This window comes from Mytilus edulis, chromosome 3 (genome assembly GCF_963676685.1).
Source record: "Mytilus edulis chromosome 3, xbMytEdul2.2, whole genome shotgun sequence".
NCBI lineage: Eukaryota > Metazoa > Mollusca > Bivalvia > Mytilida > Mytilidae > Mytilus > Mytilus edulis.
The window spans coordinates 93,378,913-93,393,550 of NC_092346.1; the positions used below are offsets into that span (position 1 = coordinate 93,378,913).

General features: G+C 32.1%; 1 protein-coding gene across 4 annotated transcripts in view; it reads left to right on the top strand.

Moving 5' to 3' along the window:
- LOC139517790 (zinc finger CCCH domain-containing protein 13-like) overlaps window positions 1–11,168 on the top strand; it is a 34,762-nt gene extending 23,594 nt beyond the window's left edge. For all 4 annotated transcript variants that reach the window (XM_071309219.1, XM_071309220.1, XM_071309222.1 and 1 more), the window contains 8 exons: window positions 594–708; window positions 1,998–2,098; window positions 2,476–2,738; window positions 4,915–5,027; window positions 5,736–5,810; window positions 8,621–8,815; window positions 10,070–10,275; window positions 10,565–11,168. In XM_071309219.1, the coding sequence (XP_071165320.1) occupies window positions 594–708; window positions 1,998–2,098; window positions 2,476–2,738; window positions 4,915–5,027; window positions 5,736–5,810; window positions 8,621–8,815; window positions 10,070–10,275; window positions 10,565–10,696 (1,200 nt within the window). In that variant the 3' untranslated portion in view covers window positions 10,697–11,168. The remainder of the gene's footprint in view (window positions 1–593; window positions 709–1,997; window positions 2,099–2,475; window positions 2,739–4,914; window positions 5,028–5,735; window positions 5,811–8,620; window positions 8,816–10,069; window positions 10,276–10,564) is intronic.
- Window positions 11,169–14,638: the final 3,470 nt, after the last annotated feature.

The following is a 14,638-nucleotide window of genomic DNA, read 5'->3' on the forward strand; positions in this document are numbered from 1 at the left end:
CTGTCTCCTTATTAAAAACGTCTTATATTTGACTACTTGTAGGGTTCTACTTAAGGTAGTACCCTACACCCCGTAAAAAATATGTAAAATTTCAAAATTTCAATAAAACTTTTATAGATAATGAAAAAAACGTTGTTTTCACGTTACACTTTGTACCCAAATTTAAATAAAACTTGCACGATTGGGACTAAGACCGGGGATAAATTGGTTACCTACGTTCATATCCGTAGATATGGATATTTTAACACCCTGAGGTACCCCAGTACACCATGAGGCGTAGCAGACTTTGCTTTATTTTTGAATACGTGGTTATCAAGTTGATGACTTCTGTATATTGGTGTAAATACCTGCTTCAGAGATTTTATTTAAGTTCTTGTAGGTTTCATATTGTTTTTGTTTTAAATTTTCAGTTATGAATTATTTTCAGTTATGAATTATTTTCAGTTATAAATTATTTTCAGTTATGAATTAGAAAAATAATCTTAATCATCAACTTTCTGATGAGACTATTCTTTTTCACATTTAGTTTAATCATCATTACTCAAGCTGAATGTGTATTTCAAGTTTTAAAGTATTTTAGCACTCTTTTTTAGCCTGTCCCACCTGTTCCAGTAGAAGAGATAAAAGAACAAAAGAAGAAGAAAAGATCCCGATCCCCTGCAGGAGAGGAGGAATACAAGAGGAGGAGGACTGAGGAGAGAGATAGGGGTAAGTATTAATACCAAGGAATACATAGATTTCTCTGGAATTTGTAGTAATTATCTAATATTCTCAATCTGTATATATGTAAAAAGAGAAGATGTGGTATGATTGCCAATGAGACAACTCTCCACAAGAGACCAAAATGACACAGAAATTAACAATTATAAGTCACTGTAAGGCCTTCAACAATGAGCAAAGCCCATACATGGGACAGGCACATATGTACATAGTGTGGGTTGGTTAAACATGTTAGTGGGATCCCAACCCTCCCCCTAACCTGGAACAGTGGTATAACAGTACAACATAAGAACGAACTATAAAAATGAGTTGAAAAAGGCTTAACTCATCAGATGGACAAAATACAAGTGGACATGGCCCGGTATATATGTCTGTATTAGATAATGGTGGACCTATTATGGCTTGATAGAGGGGTATCAAGTTTAACCTTTGTCCATGTGTACATACGTACATACATTTCAAAATTAGTTAAGGTTCTTTAACTTAGTTTGCTGTAACCAATTGTAATGAAACTTGTACACAATAACCATAAAACACAGATCAAGTTTGAATTTGGGCTGCATCATTTTTGCTGTTCTTGAGTTATGCCCCTTTATAACATTATTTGCAAGCAGGGGCATCATCTGTGTCCATCTGCATCCTATGGACACATTCAGGATTCAGCATTTATTTGTATTATATAATAGTCAGGAGCCTGTTTGTGAATTTTTAATTTTTTTTCTTTTTACAACAGAAGCTTCTTTTTTATTTTTCAGTCACTATTTATGAAGTTGTGGAATAAAGATTATACAATAAGTTTCAAACAGCATGTTAACCCTGTCTTATTTTGTGACTTTTTTTTCTTACTGACTAAAAGGGTAGTAATGGTTGTTTTGTTGCAACATTAGGCAGTTGGTTATAAGACACTGGTTTCTCTTTTTATCTATAATATTCTTCATCAGAAATCCTATTTTTTAACCTAAGCCGAGTTTGCTTGCCAATGGTTTACAAAAAGGACAATGACTGTGTATGATGGACTTATACAACATATTTATATTTTATTAAAATTTTCGGATTTTCAAGATTCCAAGCATAATATTATAACAATTTTTAAAATGGAGGAGGACGAAACACTATGTATGACTAACAAAAGCTTGCATTCTGTCAGTCCCATGTCTGTTGCATGAACTCTGTTTTCTGCACCAACAACATTTAAAGAATTGTACCCATGCATTGTTACAATAATTTAACAGTATTATTTTGTCATATATCTTATTGTGTATATGATTGTTTTACAGTAAGAAAGTTGAGAGGAAGTGTTGACGAAGAAGGGGGAAGATATAGTAGTTTTTCAGATGATTCTGCAGATGTTATCCTTAAACAGGGGGAACCCCAGCAGGTTTGTTAACTTTTTAGTTTTAATTCATTAACTTTCAACAGGTGGCCATTGATGCTTTAATTTAAAGACATCAATAGGTTATAACTTTTGAAAAAAATATTGTTCAATGTTACAAATTGTCAATGTTTCAACTAAATTAGAGCAATAAATGATTTGTAATGTAAAAAATCAGAGGTTTCAGCCAAATTGATCCTTTATTTTTAAAAAGGTTTCAATGAAAACAAGGTATTCATAAACTATATGTATTCAAATAATTCTATTTTAGCTACCAATATGCCACAATTTATTAGAAAATGTAGAATGTTTAAATTTCTCTAGTTTACCATATCTTGAAAAAAAAAAACTTTGATATAATATTATAATTGTGTAAATTATAGACTGGATCTGCTATTCCTGAACATGTTTTACGTGAGGGAGGTAGACGTAGAAGGAGTAGGAGCCGCAGTAGTTATGGTAGCAGACACAGTCATCATGACAGCAAAGTCAGAAGGTCAGATAGCAGCAGATACAGAGATAGAAGGTCAAGGTCAAGAAGTCCACAGAAAAGTGGAGAGAGGGAGAGAAGAAGTAGAGGAGATAGTGAAAGAGGCAGAGACCGTGACAGAGGAAGAGACAGGGATAGAGAGAGAGAACAAACCAGGTATTTTATAATGTAATTTTGTTAACAATAGATTGCCTTCTTCAATAATAAATGTTGAGCTCACTGGTCAACTCTTAGTTATGAGAACTAAATATATGAATATATATTATCAATATGCAAATATAAAGATTTAAGTTAATTGTGGTGCAGCTTTAAATACCTAAATAGAATTTAATTATAAATGTAATTATCAATATAAAGATGGAACTGGTTGAGGAAAGCTAGTTTATAGTCTGATGTTTGGCTGTATGGCAGAGAAAGAGGTATCATATTTTATGTAATCAATTCATCAATTTCCAATGCAGAACCTTAAAAAAAACTTCACAGAAAGATTGCACCTATAATGAAGCTGTACCTGTCATTATGGAATTTTCACCTTTTTTCCAGACTTTAAAATTTTTCCTTTTTTCAGCAAAATTTACAAAAGATGGTAACTATTTTATGTAATGAAATCCTCCCTCCATTGTCAACCTAGATCTCAGAAACAGATTGATTGCACACATACTGAAACAGTGCACCAGCTATTATTGAATAGCATGTCTGTTGATTTGCTAATATAGTTAATTAATTTAAGTAATCTTATAAACCTTTGTTGCAAATCAGTTAATTTGAGTAAGAATTATTCCCAAGCTTTCTTGTTCTTGCTTTGTTTTATTCAAAGTACTGATGTTTTTTTAAACATGTTCATCCCATAAAAAAACAACAACAAAAAATGAGTTGTAAATTATTTAGATTTGTATATATCACATATCAACATCGGGAGAGATCCGTTTGCGCCAAAAATGCGTCCTTTAGCGCCACAACTTTTTTTCTCCAATGCTACGTTTGCTGTTTTAAAATTACATGGTATCATTTGCGCCAAAAATAAAATATACGATTGCGCCAATTTAAAGAAAAATGACTTCCCTCCTCCTTTATCCTGGCTTGGGACCGGCAGTTTTCACTGGCAGAGTTAAAGTCATTTTAAGTCATTGAATGGTTAACTTTAAAATATAAAACTATGTACAGTCGGACATCATATATATCTGTTTAAGAAGTTAAAGGCTGGAATTTGTAGCTCATTACACATACAAAGTCTATGCGGCTAAGTTCTCCTTCTGCATATTTCTCATACTTTTCAACAGCGAATCTTTCCTTTTCTGACACATGCCTAGTTCTAACTGCTGGTTTATTTGTACTTCTCAATTTAATGTAAGTTGTAGCTTGAAATTTTACTATATTGTCCAAAAACACAAACATGGAAGGGTGGGATGAGAACGCTTTTATTTTTTTGTCTTTTGGCATATCCTGTATCAAATCTTCAGCAAAGCAATCACCTACTTCATCTGGGTTCAGAAAAGCTAATCCAAAAAAATGGTGTAACCACTTGCTAAAATCACTGCCAACTTTTTTATACTCTTTTGCTAGTCCAAGATCTTGTATTTTAAGCCACCATGCCTGGCCAAGGTGAAAACGACATGCCTTGATGATAATTCCTGGGAAAAAACTCATTAACGACAACGTGCATTCTCTCCTTAAAATCTACCAACAAGAGTAACAATTATTTAGCGAATAATAATTTATGAGACAAATGATACTAAATATATATTAATCTTTAATATGTACGATCAATATGTGTTCAGGTAAATTGGCGCAAATGAGTTCCGAAAACTGGCGCAATTGATATATTTGAAAAAAAAAATTTGGCGCAAATGATACCCCTGAAAAACAGTAATTGGCGCAAAAGGAGTGCTGCCTCAACATCCTAAACCTGTTTTGCACTTCTATTGACTGCCAACTTCCTTGGATGCTGAAAAAAAAAATTACTACTTCTATTTGTAATTTTCCAACAGAACATTTTATAGTGAAATGGAAACGAATAGCATCCTAGCTTAAGAATTCAATTTGTTCACTGTGTTTATTTGGAAAGATTGATTAACAATAATAAGAATAATAAAAAGAAGAAATTATAATTTTTATTTATGTACTTATGGTAAGTCAATGATATTTGGTATGTTGTTGTAAGTCAATGATATTTGGTATGTTGTTGTATCAACATCAGTACAGTTTAATTCTGTAGCAATTTCACTATTAAAATTGAATACATATGTCAGTGGCAACATTTAGTGTTCTGAATTTAAAGATAAATTGTGGACTAAAATTTGATAGCCATATTAAATGTAAATGTCATTTGTAGGCCTAGATCTGAATCTGACACCAGAGGACAAGGTAGAGAAGAACCAAGCAGCAGTAAGATAGATGTAAAATCAGAAGAAATAAAACCTGAGGTTAAAGAAGAATCTGGTGCAGGTAAGGCACAACCTTTGGGGATGTTAATAATAAAGATGGTAATAGCATGGGATAAGTACCATATAAAACATGCCCTCTTAACAAAAGGGCTTAATAGTAAATCTAGGTTTTTCTGGACATCATTTGATATGATATTTAAGGAACATATATTGAGTTGCAGCTATTTGATTTAAGCATTCACATTCTCCTAAAAAATTGCTTCTATGTCTGGCTTACTTATATGAAGAGTCCCTTCCTTGGATGGAAAGTATGGTTTCTTAGTCATCAAATAAAGCTCCTCTACAAATACAGACAATTTGAAAGTGATTCAAGATAATTAGAAAAAAGTAAATTTTCAGGGAAGTCAGGAACAAATAATGAGTGATTTTACTTTGGTCATCATTAAGTTTACATGATTAGGTCAGTCTCTAATAAACTTAATATAATTGATCATTGATAATGTTAAGTTTACATGATTAGGTCAGTCTCTAATAAACTTAATGTAATTGATCATTGATAATGTTAAGTTTACATGATTAGGTCAGTCTCTAATAAACTTAATATAATTGATCATTGATAATGTTAAGTTTACATGATTAGGTCAGTCTCTAATAAACTTAATGTAATTGATCATTGATAATGTTAAGTTTCTGTTTTACCTATAGTAGTACCTTCATTTTAAAGGCTTTCCACAAAATTAACATCAATTGCTTTGTTTTGTCATTTCAGAATCAGAAGATGACTTATCTTTAAGCTCAATTTCCAGTGATGAAGAGTTTGAGGCAGATCATGATAAGAAGCATAGTAAGTTAGAGTCAAGACTCAGTGAATTTGATGTTGGGGTTTGGGTCATCCAATTTTACTTTACAATCATGTGAATACTCGGGGTATAGCAATCTAAGTGAATCAACTGTATGTGATAGTTTTGTCAATTACTTCCAAAGAATCGGTGGTTCCGAAACATATACAATCAGTTCCTTCAGCTAATATAAATGAGTGTTATAAAATTGTTTAAATGTATAAAAAGTGACATAAAACCTTACATACATAAATCTGCAGATTAAACCACTGAGCTTGTACATTTACATAGTCATCCTGTTAACTATTTGATTATCACTGTAGTCTATACAAACACAGACCTATCTGTAGAAACCTAAATTTAGTATCATTAACCAGAACATGGTCATTTAATGCAAAGTAGTATATACCAATTGTAGCATATAAATCATCCATTGATATGAATATCTGATTGTACATTCTTTAATGTACCAATTTTTGAAAACCCTAAACACATTGTTGTACCAATACTAAATCTAAAACCTCTGCTGTGGCTGTGTTAATAGCATATCTTTGGTGGTTTCTGTTTATTTACAATTAGTCTAAGAGATTGACTTATAGTAAAGAGACTTACTTATTGTTTTTGACATGTTTATAGCCTGTTGATCTTATTTTTGTGTTAGGTTGATTTATCATTGATTTATACATGGAATCTATATATCCTTTTCCTTTTATTAGCTCACCTGTCCCGAAGGGACAAGTGAGCTTATGCCATCACTTGGCGTCCGTCGTCGTCCGTCGTCTGTCGTCGTCTGTCGTCGTCGTAAACTATTTCAAGAATCTTCTCCTCTGAAACTACTGGGCCAAATACTTTCAAACTTTAACTGAATGTTCCTTAGGGTATCTAATTTATAAATTGTATCCGAAGTTTTGATCTATCAACAAACATGGTCGCCATTGCTAAAAATAGAACATAGGGGTCAAATGCAGTTTTTGGCTTATAACTCAAAAACCAAAGCATTTAGAGCAAATCTGACATGGGGGGTAATATTGTTTATCAGGTCAAGATCTATCTGCCCTGAAATTTTCAGATGAATCAGACAACCTGTTGTTGGGTTGCTGCCCCTGAATTGGTAATTTTAAGGAAATTTTGCTGTTTTTGGTTATTATCTTGAATATTATTATAGATAGAGATAAACTGTAAACAGTAATAATGTTCAGCAAAGTAAGATTTACAAATAAGTCAGCATGACGGAAATGGTCAGTTGACCCCTTTAGGAGTTATTGCCCTTTATAGTCAATTTTTAACCATTTTTCGTAAATCTTAGTAATCTTTTACAAAAATCTTCTCCTCTGAAACTGCTGGGCCAAATACTTCCAAACTTTAATTGAATGTTCCTTAGGGTATCTAGTTTGTAAATTGTATCCGAAGTTATGATCTATCAATAAACATGGTCGCCATTGCTAATAATAGAACATAGGGGTCAAATGCACTTTTTGGCTTATAACTCAAAAACCAAAGCATTTAGAGCAAATCTGACATGGGGTAATATTGTTTATCAGGTTAAGATCTATCTGCCCTGAAATTTTCAGATGAATCTGACAACCTGTTGTTGGGTTGCTGCCCCTGAATTGGTAATTTTAAGGAAATTTTTCTGTTTTTGGTTATTATCTTGAATATTATTATAGATAGAGATAAACTGTAAACAGCAATAATGTTCCGCAAAGTAAGATTTACAAATAAGTCAACATGACGGAAATGGTCAGTTGACCCCTTTAGGAGTTATTGCCCTTTATAGTCAATTTTTAACCATTTTTCGTAAATCTTAGTAATCTTTTACAAAAATCTTCTCCTCTGAAACTACTGGGCCAAATACTTCCAAACTTTAACTGAATGTTCCTTAGGGTATCTAGTTTGTAAATTGTATCCGAAGTTATGATCTATCAACAAACATGGTCGCCATTGCTAAAAATAGAACATAGGGGTCAAATGCAGTTTTTGGCTTATAACTCAAAAACCAAAGCATTTAGAGCAAATCTGACGTTGGGTAATATTGTTTATCAGGTCAAGATCTATCTGCCCTGAAATTTTCAGATGAATCAGACAACCTGTTGTTGGGTTGCTGCCCCTGAATTGATAATTTTAAGGAAATTTTGCTGTTTTTGTTTATTATCTTGAATATAATTATAGATAGAAATAAACTGTAAACAACAATAATGTTCAGCAAAGTAAGATCTTCAATTAAGTCAATTTGACCAAAATTGTCAATTGACCCCTTAAGGAGTTATTGCCCTTTAAAGACTTTTTTCACAATTTGTTCATCATGTTGACTTACTTTAAAAAATCTTCTCCTTTGAAACTGCTGTATCAATTTCAGCCAAACTTAGGCTAAATGAGTTTCAGAGTATCTAGTATAAATTTTATATTTTATTTCCTTGTATGTCAAGAAACATAGCTCCTATGGCTAAAATAGAACATAGGAGAAAATGATTATTTTTTTTGGCTTTTGAAGAAAATAGGACGATCCAAAAAACATTTAAATAAATTGAAAAGCCAAAATAATCATTGATGAGAGATTTAACCAAAAGAATTAAGGTGAGCGATTCAGGCTCTTGAGAGCCTCTTGTTTATACATATCTTCAAAATTACCATAATAATACAGGTTTACCAAGTACAAATATAGAATTTAAAATGGATGATACTATACAGAATTCTTGCTAGAAGTTTATACTTCACCTTTTCCTTTAAGATATTTTGTTTACAAACTAACAATGTTGTACACCGTTCAAAAACAAGTATTCACAGAAACAATTCATGATATAATGATATTTTTCAGGTATAGATGCCCTAGATATTGATTGGGCAAGCTTACAACAAGATGTGAGGCCTAAACCTCCTGTCACAGGTTCTGCTCTCAACAGGTTCAAAGCTAGTAATGTTTTTGCCCAGATAGGTGTGTCCAAACAGTATGCTGGAGAAGAACTCTTTAATAAAATACAAAATGAATGCATTAAACAGGAAGATAGCACAGGTAAGCAAATCAAGATTTATTTCAGAATTTCAAACACATTTTATTTATTTATATACAGAAACTTGATTATGCTCTTCTATTATTAAAAATTAAATATGTTCACTTTGTACTAGGGAAGTCATAGACGGACAAAAAGATTTAGGTAGAAACATTTAGGTCAACTTCGTTCTAGGGCAGTTATAGATTGACTCAATGGTTCGAGAAAAAATATTTTGTCTATTTTTAAAGCCAACATGGAAATTTACTTTGACAGCTGCAAGCAAGAGACACAGGGTTCCATGTAACCCTTCACAAACTTTTATTATACCCCCGCTTTAAAAAAGGGAGGGTATACTGTTTTACCTCTGTCCGTACGTCCGTCAGTCAGTCCGTCCCATGAAACTTTCGTCACATTTTTCTCAGGAACTACACATCCACCCTTTCTGTAATTTGGTATCAACATTTATATATGTCAGCCATACCGTGTGATGCGTTTTCAGATTCATTACTTGACAACTTCCTGTTTACCGAACACTTGTATGATTTTACACATGATAGCCAAGTTGAAAATTTTCGTCACATTTTTCTCAGGAACTACAATACAAGGATTTCTGAAATTTGGTTTCAGGGTTTATCTAAGTCAGCTATACCGTGTGATGCGTTTTCAGATTGATCACTTGACAACTTCCTGTTTACCGAACACTTGTATGATTTTACACATGATAGCCAAGTTGAAAATTTTCGTCACATTTTTCTCAGGAACTACACATCCACCCTTTCTGTAATTTGGTATCAACATTTATATATGTCAGCCATACTGTGTGATGCGTTTTCAGATTCATCACTTGACAACTTCCTGTTTACCGAACACTTGTATGATTTTACACATGATAGCCAAGTTGAAAATTTTCGTCACATTTTTCTCAGGAACTACAATACAAGGATTTCTGAAATTTGGTTTCAGGATTTATATAAGTCAGCTATACCGTGTGATGGGTTTTCAGATTCATCACTCGACAACTTCCTGTTTACTGAACACTATTAATATTATCCACTTGCGACGGGGGTATCATCAGTGAGCAGTAGCTCGCAGTTTCACTTGTTAAACCAACTGTGGACAGAAGTTTTCATCTGTATATATAATGAGTTTAGGGTTTACTTTTTTACACAACATTGCATTTGAAGATATATATTAGACATATATATACTGGTACCCTAAAACTATTAACTAGGTTTAAAATACTACAATCATTGACATTAATTGGTCTCTTTCAGATGTTACTACAACTGAAGAAAAGACAGAAGATGTGAAACCAGACAATAAATTTAGATTTAAAAGTGATATTGCTGTATTCCATTCCTCAATTACAAGTAAAAACCAACAAAGGAAGAACTTACTACGCAATATAGGACCATTTAGACGAGCTTTATGTGCAAGACGAGACCTTGAAATAAGACGTCAGCTGTGTAAAGTTGACAAGGTAACTTGTTTAGATTTGTATTATATGTTTGTAAATAATTAAAATTATCATTCTACTTGCTTTCCTTTCCATAAACAAAGGGAAAATCCCAGTCAAAATTAGGAAAAATCATATAAGAAATCTGGCTGTTAAGTTCTTTTACACAAATGTTCGTTCTAATGGATAACATTTTCTTTTTCCAACATTTGATATCCTTTATTTCTTATAAAATGATTAAGTTATACTTTTTCAGATTGTTGATAATTTTCATTGCTTTAATAATCTTTAATAATTGATTTTTACTTTTCAGACTATGGACCATATTCATTCCTATCCAGCTCATCCAATTGACCAAGAGTTATACAAACTTAGTGTTCAATTATTTAGACAATCTTGTCCTGAAAAACCAGAGCAAATTAAACAGGAAGTGACTAGTTCATAGAGGATGACAAAATAATTATATATTCATTTATAAACAATCATTTGAAAACATAATTAAATCATTTGTATATCAGTAATCTGTATGAATGTGGTATGATATCATTAAATATTTTATGGCATACTTCATTCTATATATTGTGTAGAAGTAGCATATGCTGTATAACATGTCATTGCTCAGTGTTTTTATATTGTTAAAATTAATCAAATAGCATTAGGTTAATAAATACGGTATAACTGGACATTTTTGTGATTATCAAATGTTAACAGTAATTCATGGTCCACAGCAGATTACAAAAACTAAAACCTGTACATTATTATGTCCAGAATAGAAGACCTTACTTTGAATTTCTAATTATATAAATCAAGTGATTTTCTTGAGATTTATTGAAGGGATCACATAGACTTTTCACTATATTGAAATATTAAAACTGTTTTGACATTTTATGTAGTAAAATAAAGTCAGTCTTTTATTATCTTATTTTATATATATATGTTTTATAGTCTGACATAAAGCTTCAATTTCTGGTTGATTGATTGTACTATCTTTATTCTTTGTAATGGGCCATTGTGGCATTGTGGCATTCCAATAAAAGCTTGTACATTTTGTTATTTTGGTAATGTTTGTTACAAATTACAAAAATGAGAATTGCAAGAAAAATGCACCCTTTAGGTACCCAAAGCTTAAAAATTCTGTTCTGCAAAAATGTCCAGTTATGCAGTATCAACATGCTTATTGGTATTTGTATCAACAGTTTGTGTCAATTTTAACTCTCTGTATGACTGTCTTTACACACTCAATTCTATTCATGGGCATCAATTGTAACTGATGGAGAAAATATTGTATTTTCTTTGATACTTGATTTCACTGTTTACAAATTCTTAGTACAATATAATATAAGAAGATGTGGTATGATTGCCAATGAGACAACTTTCCACCAGATTTCAAATGAAGTGGATGTTAGCAATTATAGCCAATACAAGCCGATATGAAATTTGTATATTACTTTTATTTTGAAAGTCGCCTGAGTTATTGTGCCAGAATAATAATTAAAATGGTAGGAATACACCTTATCGCTATTCCCGGCTGACCCGAGAATCTGTCCTGCTTGAACTATTGACCTCATACAACAATCCTTTTTCCATTGTGGCGTCAGATATTTTGTATTATGACTTCAACATTTTATGTGAACCTTTGTGATATCCAGTAATGGTGGACAAATAGCGATAAGGTGTATTGTTTCTTGATGAAACCATCTGACATTTCTACAAACACTGTAATGCAGGTCAAGTTAGGTATTCATGGTAATCTTTCAAGAGTAATGCCTTTGAATTGTCTCAAAATTTTAAATTATTGTTTATTTATAATGTTTGTTTGCTTTGACTTATGGCAAAGTGTTTGTAATATAACTTTTAACTGCAGTTCAAATTAAAAACTGCAAGTCTAGCATTTATAGAAGTTATAATCAGAGAACTCTAATACTTTTATTCAACAGTTAATAATTATTTGTATCTGTTGGAAGACATCAGTTTAAAAAAAAATTTGAAAGTTTGATCCTGGTCAATCAATACTGTATAGTTTTAAGGTACAGAAAAGCAACACCTGTAGCACCTGAAAATCCCCCCAAAAAGACCCATCCAAAATTACATATCAATGAAATATGCCCACAAAGGCTTGATTTTGATGTAGTTTCTGAGAAAATGGGATGACATTTCTTCATGGCCATTGTTTGTCACCTATAGTTGTTAATTTCTGTGTGATTTGGTCTCTTGTGGAGATTTGTCTCATTGGCAATCATACCACATCTTCTTTTATAAGTATATGGTTAACAGACAGATGTTTAATAACTGAACCTCCTTTCTGATCCCTTTGAAGGCATTATTCTTCATGGTCCGAGAAATGCTAATACCTTATAAGAAACCTATCTGTATAGTTATTTTTTCACTACACTCCTTCTTGGTAACTCTTTGAAATGAAGAAGGTAGGCAAATAATCTCAAAGCAAAAGTGTATTACAGGTCAGTTATTAGATATAAATAGATGAGGTATGAGTGCCAATGAGACAACTCTCCATCCAAGTCATAATTTGTAAGAGTATTATAGGTCAAAGTACAGTCTTCAATACAGAGCCTTGGCTCACACCGAAACAGCAAGCTATAAAGGTGTGTAAAACCATTCAAACGGGAAAACTAACGGTCTATTCTATATAAAAGACAAAAAAAGAGAAACACTTTTATACCCCATCAACAAACAACAACTACTAAACATCAGGTTCCTGACTTAGGATAGGTGCAAACAAATGCAGCAGGTTTTAACCATTAATGTTGATAAAAGGAATTATCTTCTGATAGACTGGCAAAAATAGCAAAGAAGACAACAGACCAATACAATTATAAAACACCATAAATATCATCTAAAAATGCATACTTAATGTGTTATTTCTCATTTAAAAACCTTGTCTAACAATGCATATCAAGGTAAAGCATGCTCACATATTTCAAAAGCTCTTATCTTTATAAAAGCACTGAAAATGCCAAACTTAGCAATTATGTGTAAGCGTATATAAGAACATGTATTCTATTCAGTGAACAGACAGTTGTAATGCAATGAATATGTAAATGTGTCACATGGCATTGCATGCTCACATCAAGCTTGTTTCCAAATTTCAGAAGACTAATTTGTATTTCCTGAGAAAAGAGCCACAAATATTTCACAGAACTGAAGAAAGGATTGACAAACATTATTTTATATTTTTCAGTAAACAATATTAGATGAAAGAGTGTACTTGTTGAGCTTGCAACTTTTATCGCAGAAATCTCGGCAAAGGGATAGTGATCCTGCAGCGTTTTCTAACTTCTTAAAAGCTCAATATTTTAGAAGGTGGAAGACCTGGATGGTTCATACTTTGTATATAGATGCTTTATATTACGGAGTTTCTGTCTGTCACATAGCAAATGTCCTTGAACTCATTTTCATGGTTCATTGACTACTTGAAAAAAAAGTAAGCATTGTTTAAATGTTAATTTCTCTCTTATTATGAGTAAAAGGATAACTATATTTGGTATATCCTCATGCCTGTCAGACAGTTTTCACTTAACCTCAACTTCATTTCATGGATCAGTGAACAAAGTTAAGTTTTGGTGGTCATAAAGTCCATGTCTCATTACTATAAGCAATAGGTCAACTATATTTGTTCTTTGGAAGCATTGTAAGCTGTACAAGTCTGCCTGGCATGATTCATCTGACCTTGACCTCATTCATGGTACAGTTGTCAAAGTTAAGTTTTTGAGTTTTCTAATACTATATGCAATAGGTCTACTATATTTTGTATATGAAAATATTTATGATGTACATGTCAGTTTCGCAGGATTTATTTGACCTTGACCTCATTTTAACAGTTCATTGCTCAGTGCCAAGTTTTTGTGTTTTGGTCTGTTTTTCTTAAAACTATAAGCAATATGTCAACTTTATTTGTTGTATGAAAGGATTGTAAGCTGTACAATTCTGCCAGGCATTGTTCATCTGACCTTGACCTAATTTTCATAGTTCATTAATCAATATTAAGTTTTTCTTGGTCAAGTCTGTTTCATAGAAATAATAAGCAATAGGTCAACTATATTTAGTGTATAATGAATTGTAAGGTATACATGCAATTCTTCTTTAGTTCATATGACCTTGACGTTTATGTGATAGTTGTAGTAAAGCTTTATATTTAGGACTATCAACAAAATAGCAATGGTTAGTAAAGAAGGTCCGACATTCCAGTGTGTTTGTTGAATACCATGGAAATACAAATTCCATAATATTTAACACAGAGTTTTTAATTTGTTTGTGAGCTAATTAGAAAATATGACCTGCATGTAAATTGCTTTCTGGTGGATAGTTGTCTCTTTGGCTATTATACCATGTCTTCCTATTTCTTAAAGTGAGCTAAAAAAGAAAAGAA